This window comes from Amphibalanus amphitrite, unplaced genomic scaffold (genome assembly GCF_019059575.1).
Source record: "Amphibalanus amphitrite isolate SeventyFive unplaced genomic scaffold, NRLGWU_Aamphi_draft 001974F_arrow, whole genome shotgun sequence".
In the NCBI taxonomy this organism is placed as follows: Eukaryota; Metazoa; Arthropoda; class Thecostraca; order Balanomorpha; family Balanidae; genus Amphibalanus; species Amphibalanus amphitrite.
Window position 1 is genome coordinate 17,319 of NW_024883467.1, and position 14,168 is coordinate 31,486.

A 14,168-nucleotide genomic window follows, 5' to 3' on the forward strand; every position below is an offset into this window, starting at 1 on the left:
GAGCTTAAACACTGCAAACAAAACATTCGAATACTCGTTTAAGGATCGGTCGCGAATAATATATCAGGTGCCAGCTCAAATCAACAAGAGGGTCAACACGGTCAAATTTGACATAAGTTTTGTGTGGAAAGGTTGCAACTTCCACGGAATAAGCTTTGCAAAGGGCATGATGACATTTTTAGCACGATCATCCAGCAAATTTGACCTGATGACCTGACCTAGCACTAGGTGACATGCGTTCGAAATTTTAAGGCGTGTTTCAAAATTGCTGTTACAATTACGAAATCTTCCGCACCTGCGTGCAGCAGTTTTCCCTAAAAACGTACAAACGGCAGACATCCATTATTTTATGCCACAGAATAGGGGTTTGTTGATAACCGTTGACAAATATTTGAGCATCATCGTCTTTCTGACTTTCGGTCGCCGGCCGGGGTAACTTTTTCAAACATTCTCCACCCGTGATGTCGTCACAATGGGGAGAGGTGAAGAAGCGAAACTTTAACAGATATTCCTGAGTAGGTAGCCGTAGTTGAGTAAAAATTTGGTGTCGATCTCATTTGAAATGAGGTCACAGTGACGTCAAGAATCCAATTATAGATAATCGTTTCTTAGTTTCCTCGCAGCATATCCGCTAACGGGGGCGAATATATCCCGCACCCCATGCTGGGGAGGGGGGGGGGGTATTCATATTTCACAGCCCTCCCTCTCGCTTTCTGCAACTGCTTCTAAAATCTAAACCAGTCAGTGTATCGACGCAAAAGTTTCAGTACCTACCTTTGGCTGCATTAATTTGATACATTGTGTTAAAAGAAGAACTTCGAAGCTACTATAGGTTGGCCGGAAATGACGTCAGAGTGAAGTGACGTCATGTTCGGCCGATTTTGAACTACGGCAATCGCTCCCAAGAGCTTTTTTTTTAGTCTAGATCCAATTTCTTTGCATCAGATGAGTCAGAATACACAGTGATATATGAGACTGCAGTTTCGGATTTTCAAAATATTGAACATTTTGAAAATGTTGTAAAACAAATTATAACAGCATTTTTGTCATTTTTTTTTTAACAAAAGTTCGACTTATTGAGAAACCAGAATAAATGTGATAAAACGCAAACCGATGATCTACTCCAGAAAGTTTTAGCCCGATATCTTCAAAAAATAGCTAAGTTATAGGTACGCATCATAGTCTATTAGTCTAAAATTCTAGTCTATAATTTCACTATTAGGTGTAGGTACAGGTCTCGCGAGATTAAGCGGTAGGTTTTGCACTTTTACATTTCCGGTTATATCTCAGAAACTAATCGATCTACGACGAAGCCATTTTACACGATCATGGCCGGCTTGTTACCCAACAAGTCGATCGCATCTTCAACACTTAAAAGCTTAAGACGACGAAGATATAGCCTGAAGTACACTAAATTTTCTAGGTGCAAAACCTACCGCTAAAACCCGCGAGACCTGTACATATTTCAAATCAATTTTCAAGTAGATACGTTTTTGACATAGTACACCAATATCTATAAATAGCTCCATCATGTTCCTGAGCTTAAACTGCATCCAATACACCTTTTTGGTGAAAAATTCAACTTCAAAATTTGACCTCTTTTACCTGAAGGTGACCTGACCTCAGCTATATTCAGCTGAAAATGACCCCGAATGACACAAACGACACTGATTTCGAAATCTGTGACCTAAATGGAGCATAAAACACGCATCGTGTGACCGACGCATGATATAAGATTTCCGTGACCTGTGTGGCTTTGACCTGAAAATCAAAACATAAGTTTGGTACTCTCAGGGTATCTACAGCATCTATTCACGAGTGTGTAAACGAAAAATGGCCCCCCTGATCTGACTTGTAAGCCGACGGCTAGAGCCCAAAATGTGAGCAATCCAAACATTGGTAGTTTTTACCTTGACCTGACCTGTGACGTCATCGGTCATCTCTGCGTCAATGAAATCAGGTTTCGTTCGACAGTTCTTCCTGGGCTATTAGACACCGTTTGAATTTTGACAATCGGCCAAATAATTTTGGAGTTAGCAAGGGGGCTGTGAATAGCCCCCCCCCCCCGCCCTCCAGTAACGGGCGCGTTACACGCACATCCAAGTGGGGTGCGGGAAATAGGACTGGTCACTGGTCAGGGGTTAAGTTGACAGTGTACTTGGGTTTGTGAGGATGACAGCAGGTTTTGTAAAGTTCATTTACCGTAACGTTTCATGCTAAAAAAAAACATCAAAACCGCTTCGTACCGGAGAACGACGAAACTTCATGACGTCACTGTTACGTCATCTTAAGTGCTGCTACCACCAACTTGCCTCAAATATGGCCTAGGTACATTTGAAGCTATATCAAGTTTCAAGTTCATATTTCAGTAGGTTACGGAGAAAGCAAGCAAAACGTAAAGGAGTCAAGTTTAGCCCCCCGCCCCAGTATTCGTGGGCTCTCACGAACAAAATCTCTTTTTTCTTACAGGATATCAAGAGCTGCTGAACAACGCACCTCTCTGCTATCGCCACCAGCATCCATTTGATACGGTTCGATAGTTTTATTTTCATCAATTCATCATCCACCTGGTAAGGTCTTTAGCTATCTCCCCTCCCCCAACGTTCAGTCCGATCTAAGCCTAGCGAAAAAAAAAAACTACGAATTCCACCCACCTTTCCTGGACACTCATAAGCAACTACCGTAAACCGGGGTGAGTTGATATGGGGTGGTGAGTTGATATAAATTGCTCGAAAAATGTTAAAATGTGTGCTGCTCATCCATTTGTAAACCAATTTTTAGTTTTATTTTTCTGTGAAGTGAAGCAACCAATAAGTGATGCATATAGCTGAGAAAGGCATGCATGTGGTGCATTGCCTTCTTAACACATTACTTTTTTCAAAGTCCTTTTTTTCTTCTGATTTTGAAACTAAGGAAAAGTCCCCACCCTACAGCAAAGACGGTGGATATTTATGGAACAACATGCACTGGGAAAGAAACTACCATCAATTTACTGTTGATCCCAGGTAGTTTTGGGTTTCACCTATAACAACGCTTTTTTATAATTTTAAGAAAAGTGACAGGTGGTGAGTTGATATGCCATCAAGGGGTGAGTTGATATGCATGATAAAAGCTGATACCAGGCTGGTATGCATGCAAATTAGCATGAAATATGGGTCTGCAAGTAAGACAAAGTCAATTAGACCAACTCTTCTCCTTTTCTCTCCCCACATCATTCCATCAACCCCCAAAAGCTTTAGTTTTTTTTTTTCTGAATGCTTGAGACGAGGCCTGTTAGTATCACTGTTGTTAGTTGTCGGACTTTCGTCCCCGTCTTGAGTTGAGATGTTAGTTTCACAACGTTTCAGCAAGTAACTTCTCCGGCCATCGTCAAATCTGCCTCGATAGTGGAGTGGCTAGAACCGTGGACCATCACCGGGGAAACCCGAGTTCGATTCCCGCTGACTACAAGAGCTTTCGAACGGTTGGACGCGTACGGCGCAACGCCACCAACATCCAGGTCCTTCTGAGGGTCAAAAAACATCTGACGAGTAACGACGGCCAACTGGCCCAAACGTTTGAAACTAACATCTCAATTCTCAACTCAAGACGGGGACGAAGGTCCGACAACTAACATCAGTGACCCCAAAGTTTTTTTTTTCTGTGGACATACCTAACATGCAAAAGGCACAGCACAACTCCCTGCCAAGTCTCAAGATGGCTCCCTACAAGCTGCAAAGGAACACTATAGAACACCTATATACATACAGATTAAAAAAAACATGTTATAATTATTCGTGGTTTCGAAAATGACAGAACTGTCGTTTCTGTATGGCTAACAGCGCGGGAATTCTGATCTCGTGAAACTGATAGTTTTCCTGCTTGGCAATTGCCAACCGAGAATGAGTGACAAAATGAAATGGAACAAACAATATAAAGAAATTGACTGGTGTTTTAACCCTCGCCCGTATTCGTGTTTTGCCAGCGTTTAACGTATAGGGGGGGGGGGGGGGTCCGTTGGAATCCCATCGTCGTTTGGCCCCTGGTGGAGCTAGAGCTTCGAGGAGAAAAACGAGCGTGTTGCCCGAGACGCGAGGAAGCCGATGATAATGATAACCAACTTTAAGGTCCTAGGTCATTGGTTAACCTTCCAGGCCAGGTCAATTACCCAGAAGTCGGGAAAATAAGGGGTTATTTGAAGTTCGTAAAGCGAGGTTATTATTTTTTGGCTGTTGCTGATCACGAATGTCATGTTTGTTTTGATCACATGTGTCTCTGTACATTTAGGCCAGGTCAGGTCAGGTCAGGTCAACCAGTAGGTGTCCTGCCGGCTATCCATAGGGAGTGTCAAGTGTCAACTACCACTGACGGTGTCGTAACATGTTACGAAGGCACTAAAATTACTTCGTAAATGATCAAATGCATGTTAAATTCGACATCGGCCCGAAAAACTACCCTAGAAACATGTAAAACTCCAAAAGTGAGCCGAGGTCACCAAAGGTCAATGACCTGACCTGACCTTCAGGTGAACTTGACAGTTGACACCCACAATACTGCATCGGACCAACATCATTTACATGTTTGGACGTTACAATCACAAAAAGACTGGAAATGCGCGGATAATGTGAGCCGACTACGCCAAATCGCGATTCCGGCCAAGCATGGTCTCGAGAATCAGGTCACAAGTCAAAAACCATTTGAGTCAGGGTCATGAAATCTTTAGAACATGTGTAAAATTGATAAACTCGAGAGGCACTGAAAGTTTCGTCGCGATCGGCCGCTTTTTGCGCGAGTTATGTGCGAAAAGCCGAGGTGGTCCGTTCGCCCGCCTATAAGTGCGAGGGTTAATTTTGGCTTTTGATCCGAATTCTGTTTTATGTCGCTTATTTCACCTGATAGAATACAGTCCGAATTAGATTCGCTTCACTTCACTTCATAAATATTGTGTTGACTACCAGTCCACAAAAGCTCAGAAGTATATGTATTCTTTCATTTCAATCCATTATATCTGTCAGAGGCATATCAACCTTGACCCGCAACTGACAATGTGTTTTAATTACAAGAAAATACACTTGTAATTCCAAAATATACTGCCAGTTTTGATACCGTTGGCTTGAGGACACGTGACTAGCCAAGTTCAGAATGTTCTAAGTAAAACGAAGTATCATAAAGCGAAAAAATGATGCTGCTAAAATCAAGCCATTTTGATAGCGCTGTGTTGGACATGATTGCGTTTTCATGAATGTGAGGTCTGCTGCCAAACTACTAGCATTTTTCTTATGGTTTCTTTCAGGATGTGTTCTCTCATCCTTTTTTAAACACTGGCATTTTATCAACTCACCTCTGAGCTTCTTTAGCCGAGAAATTTTGAAAAATCCAAAATCATATCAACTCACCCCCTGGGGGGTGGTGAGTTGATATGAACTTTGGCGTTTTAAAAAAGGGGCTTAATATATACATTTTTTTATTCATTTTTGCTGATTGCCTCCCCAAGGCATGTGCCATGAAACTGGCACAAAAAGAATACCGTAAATGAATGTGGCTTTTAAAGAAATCTAGAATAACCTCAAAATCCATATCAACTCACCCCGGTTTACGGTACTAAGTGTCCACTACAAGCTCCTCCTGATGGCTGTGAAGATATTGATCGGCTCCCTGCTCGGTCTGCTGATTGTGACCACGTCTGGGGTGCTGCCGGTGGTGGTGGCTCGCTACCAGCACCTCCGCACGGCCACCAATTACCACCTCTGCATCATGAGCATCGCCGACTGCGTGGTGGGGCTCCTCTTCATCTTCTACCCGTGGATGAGGACCTTCTGGCCGTCCCTCGCCTTCTCGGGCGTCCTGTGCGCCCTTCTACTGCTCGTCAACTTGGCCTGTTCGACTGTCTCGAACGTCACCATGTTCTGGTTGGCGCTGGACAGGCGCACGGCCGTCCGCAACCCTCTGCTTTACCCTCTTCTGGTCACCAGGCTCACGGTACGACGTCAGCTCCTGCAGACACTGGGGCTCGTCATGCTGCTCGCCGGATACGTCATCACCTCGCGTCTCCTAACTGACCCCTCCTTCCCGGACGAGATCTCCCAATGCTTTCTCTCTTGGCAGCTGGTCTTAGGACATATCGGTACGCTGGTCAACAACGGCGTCAACCTGGTGGTCAGCTGCGCCACGATCTTCCTCTGCGTGGAAGTGCTGCTCGTGGCGCGTCGCACGTTGCGCTCCAACGTGGCGGCACTGCCGCACGAGCTGGCCGAACGTGCACGGCTGCGAAAGCACGTGCGCACGTTCTACTATCTGCTGCGAGTGATGGTGCTGTACGGCGTCTGCCTGATTCCGTTCAGTGTTTCCTCGCTCCTGAAGGCCTTCATGGGCCTCAAGGCCTCTCTGGAAGATGGGGCGACGCCTGGCGGAGGCGCGGAGGCCGCCAGTGTCCTCACCATGGACTCCGAAGAACCTCAGATCTGGTTTGTCGTTCTGACGGTGCTGCGCGGTTCGTTCCACCTCGTCGACTCCTGGCTGTTCTGCAGCAGTCCAGAGCTGAGACATGCCATCCTGCACTACTTCGGAGGCGACCGTTTCGATCTTTACCCATAGATGTTAGGGACTGGGGGCGGCTTTGAATAGCGAAGTGATCTAACAATGTCAACTTTAACTAAAAGGTCACGATTCTAATGGTATGCTGAAATACGTTTTTCCAGGTATGCGCTCTAGCCACATTAGCATTTTATTTAAACTGATGTGAAGTTTTCATTATTCATGGAGGTTTGAAGAGAAAAAATTGCACCGATTGGAGCAACAGGTGCAAATGTCAGCTTCTGAGTAGCAGTCGGCTCGGCACTCTTTATCGACTTTGTTGCCGGTGCGAGCGACTTTAGCGAGTGTCATTTGAGCGAACGTCATTTGAGCGAACCATTTTCAGCGAATGGCAATTCAGCGATTATTAAGTTCAGCGATTATCAAATAAAGCGATTATCAATTTTAGCGAAAGCTATGTTTCAGCGACATCTATTTCGTCGACTACAATTTGAGCGACTGTCAGTTCAGCGAAACACTTCATCGTTCTGTAACGGTGTATTTTTTGTTTTACTTTTGCGAGCGTATACGTACGAATGTTTCCGGAATTTCTCATGGTTATCCGGAACTGGATGGCGGATGTCACGTTCAAAAGTCAGACATTGAGCTCCAGATTTAATGCTACGTTTCTCAAAAATTCCAACGGTTTAATTTCACCCCCTGCTCTTTGCCAATAATGGTGACCAAACGTTTGTTTAGATATTCATATTGCTTATGCTGTTTTTTTTTCGCGAAATTCCCCCGCTTGAATTTGGACCAGTGTTGTAAAATTTGTTCTTGCCCCAAGCTCCTTACGAAATTCCAGATATTTGGGTGAGGTCCCTGAAACATAGACTGGATTCCCCCGTGCGCAGCTTGAACCATGACACATACCGAACGGGCATTCCAATGGCAAGAATTTCCGAAAAGTAGCAAATGATTGACTTTCGTCGAGTTCGGTTTCGCTGTAACTGTACTCGCTCAATTGGTCTCTCATTGACCACCATATATTCGCTCAATCTGGTTTCGCTGATTCTGGTCCTCGCTAAAGTTGATAATCGCTGTGATTGAATTCGCCGACTTGACAATCGCTGTAAAAGTCAATCGCTTAACCCGCGCGGGGCTGGGGGGGGGGTAAATTTTACCCCCCCTCGCGAATTTTTGCGATATCTCAAAAACGGCGGCGCGCAGCGCCGCCAAACTTTCAGTACCTTTTCTTACATCAATTTGACACGTTCCCTGAAAATTTGAGCGAAATCCGTCGGAAATTTTTTGAGAAATTGACGTTTTAGTGACGTCATGTTCGCCATTTTCGCCTCAAAAACGGCAAAAGTTCAAACGCCGCTAACATCTTCATTTTTAAAGGAATCAAGACGTAACAAAAAAGGTTATACGTAATTTTACGTTGTCTATCAAATGGCTATCTCGGTTTTTTGAAAATTTTGGATTTTGGCCTAATTTTTTTCAAAAACTGACTTTTTTGGGAAAATCATTATAAAATCCAAAATATTGAGTCTATCGAAAAAACCGGAATATATGTCAGAGAAGTGGTCTATGTGCACCTACATACCAAATTTTAGAAGAATCGGTTCAAAAATGTGGGAGTTATTCAAAATTTTATGACGTCACGACACACAATTTTTTTGAAAAATGGCTTTTTTGGAAGTTCTAGACCTTTTACGGAAACAAAAATAGCACCATTCGATTCGCCGTGAAAAACTGCATCAGATAGACACCTTTTTAGGCCTTAACAACCAACTTCAAAATTTGACCTCACTTGACCTGACCTTGACCTGACCTCGACCTGAAATTCATCCAGAGGTGGTCCATATCACTTATTGAGTGTGCCTATTGAATTCTATGAGTAAAATGACCCATAAAACATGTGTCGCACATGCCCTTTTCTATATTTTGTTTTTTGGTGACCTGACCTGACCTGACCTGACCTTGACCTTGACCTCTGAATGATATTGTATGCAGCGAATATAGTCTTGGTAGCCTAAGAACACGTTTTGGGCGATCAGTCTCAGTCCATGACTCCATTCTTCGGCAACTACGGTGCAAGGCCGATACTGTAGAAACTTGCAATTTGTACCCTTGACCTGACCTTGACCTTGACCTCAAACTTTAAATTAAGTACATGTTTTTAGTAGTTCGTGATGAGAGCTTTCGATTGGCGTTTGAATTTTCCAAATCGCACCATTAGTTCGGGAGATAACAGGGGGGGGGGTAAAATTTACCCCCCCCCCAGCCCCGCGCGTTCGGCTGGAGACCCCAGCCCCGCGCGGGTTAAATTGATAATCGCTGAAAATGTTTCGCTCAAATGTCGTTCGCTGAAATGACGCTCGCTCAGGTGTCGCAGAACCCTTTGTTGCACTTGAAGCCAATTTAATTGTTTTATTAAAGCAAGTAGGTACCTATCGTTTTGAACTAGGGATTAATAGATTTAAGAAGGAAGTCAAGAGTGTATTTTTCGGATCAATGTAGAAACATAACTGTTACTCGCAGCACCGCGGCTAACGGCTTTCATCAAGCCGTTATCGATTATTGTATTGTTGCGTGGTGCATTGCATTGCATGGCCGTGTACTGCACACTCCATGTTTCGAAGATATTGTGGCGCTTCCTGAATCTTACATCATACGTTTGTATTTAGCATATTGTGTTTATTGTTCAAAGCCTGTGTTTTATTTCTGTGAGAGTACGCGAAGACATAGCGAAACAATTACTCCTTTGATCCTCCAGAGTCCAGAGTCCCGTGCCGATTAAACAGATCAAACAGGTGCCCAATGATCCGTCGTAAATGGACTGTAATGATCTAGCAGTGTCTAAAAGCCGTAAGAGAGGCTTGTGGTGAAACACATGCCTACAGCTTGCGATATTCTTTGTCGTTAGTTACTAGACATGTGAGGTTCCAGTTGTGCAAAGAGGAAGACTTTCGGGCTAAAAGACCATTGCAGAGCCATGGGATAATGAGAGAGGGCGCAGACTTTGAGCTGTGCGGGTGACACCGACAGTGAGCGGTAGAGGTGAAATTGGACAGGATTACCCCGTTGAGACAGTCTTCTCGCCTCTCAAACGGTGGCACCCAGGAGGGAAAAGGTCTGATATGAACACCTCCAGGTGGAGTGACCGCCAGCCCGGAAAGGGAGCGGGAGGGGGTGCGGATGGGTTTGTCTTGAGGGAGGATGGCGACGGCGAGAACGGCTTTGGTTTGGCAAGGTGATCAGTTGCCTTTCTAATAGTACAATAACGTGACTTTGGAGGGCGATATGAGTTTTGAACGGCCCGACACCATTATCAGAAGCCCGACATGATGCTGAGCGGCCCGAGCGTAGCGAGGGACGCTAAGTATCATGAAGGGCTTCTGATAATGGTGAAGGGCCGTTCAAAACTCATATCGCCCGACAAAAGTCACGTTATTTGTATTATTGTCACTTATCTAGTTCATAATTAACCATTTTCTCAATAGCTTGCTGTAGTCAAATCTTCTGGAGGTCGGTCAGCAAGTTCGTAGTGCGCGAGAATGTAAAATACTGGTTATTGTTAAGCACGTGACTTTTCGGGAATTTAGGGCGAGCACTCACGACTAGAGTATATAAGGCAGGTCAGAGCGAACGGTGCATCATTTTCGGTTTAGCTTCTGAGGTAATAATAGCTCTGTCTCCTTTGCGCGTGGAAACGCCAGATGGATAGCGAAATAACGGAGCGTGAATTAATAGAGCTGGAAAGAAGTGTTGTACCTGACAACACATCGAAGGCCACTCAGTATGGGATGAAGAAATTTAATGAATGGCTTGCATTGAGAGACCATGCATGCGATTTTGGAACAGTTACTCATGAAGAACTGTGTAGTTTACTAAGAAGGTTCTACGCTGAAGTGAAGGCGAAGAAAGCGGGGGAAACTCTAACGCCCAGTACACTGACCTGCATTCGTGCGGCCATCCATCGCTGCCTGACCAGCGCTCCACATAGCAGACCGATCAACATCATAACCGATAGAGAGTTTATCGCAGCAAACAACATTTTTGACGCTCGCTGCAAACTGTACGTAAAGGCAGGCAACCCCAAGCCTCAGCATAAGGCTGCTATCACAGAGGACGATATGAAGCGCTTGGGTGACTACCTCTCGGATTTCGCGTCAAATCCAACCATCCTCCTGCAGGCTACATGGTTCTATCTCTGCTTTTTCTTCGGGAGAAGAGGTCGAGAAGGTTGGGCTCAGATGAAGAAAGATCATTTCGTCATCAGAGAAGACCCAGACGGAAAGGAATATGTCACTATTTCGAAAACTGAAGCAACAAAAAACCATCAGGGTGGAAGCAAGCAGGGAGATGTAGACTTTTCTGATCAGAGGATGTACGGGCCTGGTGTAGAAGTTTTCAAGATGTACCAGCAAAAGATCAATCATAATAGTGATAGGCTGTTCCAAACACCAAAGAGAGCATGGACGCAAGATGAATGTTGGTTCAGAAACGAAGCAATGGGGAAGAACAGCCTGTCAACAATCATGCAGAGGATAGCTGATAGCGCTAAGCTATCACAACGCTATACATGTCATAGCGTTCGTGCCACCACCGTCACGACATTGCATCAAGCTGGAGTGGCAGCTGAAGATATCGTTAAAGTAACAAAACACAAAAGGACCGCAAGCCTTTCACATTACATTGACGACATGTCAGTTCCTCAAAAAAGGCGTTGCTCTGAGATATTGGCACAAACGATGACCAGGCAGTCCGACACAGCCGCAAGTGTAGTCCCAGGGTGCAGCGCCACGGTGATACAGAACGGAGGGCCTGCTACCTCACGACGGTTGTGCGAAGAAAAGCCCAACTTTAATCTGACCATCGGTGGGATGGAAGTGGATGACTGGTTGAACATGAACGAACAGGACCCATTCCTGTTCCTGTTCGATGTGCCTGACCCATTCATGGGATGTGCCTGACCCATGAATGGGTCAGGCACATCGGGTGCCTGACCCATCGGAAGTCCGTCAAAGCCAGCAACTGGTAACGGCGAGAACAGCTCTGTCGTCACTGCTCCCGAATGCAACGTTCAACGGGTCTTGCGTTATCAATGTGAACTTTCACGCGTAAGGATAGGTACGCCGTACGATTACATAGCGAAAACGCATCAAATGTGCAATCGGTCGTGCATCGGTCTATGACAAGTATTGTAAATAAAATATAAATCAAAAACTGTTTGTACCTACAGAACCGCCTACTTCTTTCAGTTGCAATAACCGCAATTTTCATTAAAATAATTTGTGGTATTCATATGAGAATATATATTTGAACATATTTGAGCTGTCGGGCGCTAATGACCTGTCGGGCGGATAATGACCATTATTGGCCCGACAGCTTTTATTTTGAGGGCAATACAGAGTTTGAGCCGCCCTCCTAAATGACGGTAATCGCCTAGTGATCGGCCCGTGCAAGTGACAATAATAAAATGTATAGCTACCATAGAACTGATAATGGTGCTGACTGCACTGAGAATATCACAGGTTATCGACCAAGGTCCGGTTACTCAGGCCACTGTGATCAGTTACTCTGCATGTATACAGCCAGGCCCTCCACTAGCAGCACCCCTCTCATCACAGGCTGAATCGCAGAATTCTCTATAGACATTAGACAGAGAAGTCTGACATCTCTATAGATCCACAGACATCTCTATAATATAGAGCAGTCTGTGACTGACCTCATCCGGGATCATATCTCTGCGTCATTGTGCGCCAATGTGGAGACACCGGCGGAGCCAAGGGACGAGGGAGATCATTCAGGGTCTTTGCTCTTCTTGTAGTGTCTAAAATTGACAACATTTTGTCATGTTCCTTGCATTAAGAGCATCAATAAAAACATTCCAAAGAAAGAGAGTCCTCTAAACCGCACACCAGTGTCGATGAAGTAGGAAGTAAAATCGGACACGCTTTTGGATACTTCTGAGAACTTTTTCTGGAGTTCTTCCCGCAGTGTAGCACCTTTCTGGATCCATCAGCGGGTGCCGATGTGTCGACCTCGACACATGAGTGCTGCTGACTGCCAGCGGATGGTTGAGCCTTGAGGTCTACCGAGATGGGAGTGACGGCGTCGCCATAGCCCGGCCGCAAAGTGTCTGCCGGACAACGGAGAGCACGATAGTGGTCAATTGGCTTCGGATGGAAAAACGACCCCGACCGAAGAGATAAAAACTGTCCCAAAACGATGAGAATCAGGAACATATTACAAAGTAGCGTATCCTGCGTATGAATTTGCATTTATTTGAATTTGCTTGTTTAACGCCAAGGAAATGGTATGACCATTGTCATGTAGAAGGAAATTTCTTTTTCCTATACTGCTCCAAATAATACTCCACAAACCCCTAATACTCTACCCTTGGTAGCTATACGCGAGAGAACGCTGAGTGAATAATTGTCCGTGCTTGACGCTGGTTGGTGGATAGCCAAACCCATTACGGGCACCGCTGTGACGCAGAGCGTCGTTATGGAAACGGTACGAAATCGGTATACGAGTATGTGGATTCGCAACCGGTGACAAATGTATTTGAAAGCAGGCGTGGTTGTGCATCTGCGCTCGCCCACAGACCTCGCCGGCTCTCACGCTGGGCGTCTCCGAGACCAGCAGTGGTGAGAGCCAGGTGTGTAGTGGAGTTTTCGTCTGTCGCTAAGGTGCATGCCATTTGTTGTTTCTGACTACTTATTACTTACGTAAGATAATTATTTGGCTTTTCGGTGATTTTGTAAAATAATATAATATTAATGATATTTTGTTATCCATCACTGGCTGCATTATTATGTAAAAAAGAAACCAATTAATCAGCGCCCTGCTGGAGGGGGGTGTTTGAACTGAACACCCCCCCCCCTGCGGTTTTTCGCGACTATCTCAAAAACGGTGGCGCGAAGCGCCGTCGTTTTTGACACACCTTATCATACACTTTTTTACATATGTTATAAAAATTTCAGACCCATGTCACTTAATGTCACGTCACCAGGTCAGGTCAAATGACCTCACTACATAAAAAGTTTCAGTGTCTGCCAAAGCTACACCGAGTGACTGATCGCTTTGAAACTTTCAGAGATTGATGAGAGCAGCATTATATACAAAATGTTTATCTTGGAATTTTGATATCCATGGCCTAAGATCAGATCATTTTGGGACCTCCCCATTATAAGTCAAAGGGAGAAAATTAAAAGCCGCCTTTTTCGACAGTAGTCATTATAACACTCTAAAACACTGAATTACTACACCTTTTTCCGCTGTTCGATGGCCAATCAGCAAAACCCATTCGTCCGATCAGCACACAGGTGGCGCCAGTGAGAGGCATTCCGGCAAAACCTTCAGCATATGGGCAACACGGAATGCTGATCCCACTCCATAGATCGTCAGTTGGTATAACATTCGCTTTCGCCATAACTGATTGAATTCCGGCAAAACCTTTGACAATTTGGATAAATGCTTCGTCGTTCGTTTAATTCCCTTCGTCATTCACCAAAACACCCCTATGCTAATTTCGACATTCCTCATAACATTTCGTCAAAGCTTAAAACAGATCGCCCCTTTACAGAGGAGACATAGGTGGTGAAACTCGTAGGTCATTTATCCATATAAAACGGAAGCCGTTAATTAAAGCCAAAGGTAAG

The 14,168-nt window shown here is 44.8% G+C and overlaps 1 protein-coding gene across 1 annotated transcript; it reads left to right on the plus strand.

Moving 5' to 3' along the window:
• Positions 1 to 5,607: 5,607 nt before the first annotated feature.
• Positions 5,608 to 6,573, plus strand: LOC122375974 (histamine H2 receptor-like). Its single transcript, XM_043355594.1, has one exon. It carries the CDS (start codon positions 5,608 to 5,610, stop codon positions 6,571 to 6,573), a length of 966 nt encoding a protein of 321 aa, XP_043211529.1.
• Positions 6,574 to 14,168: the final 7,595 nt, after the last annotated feature.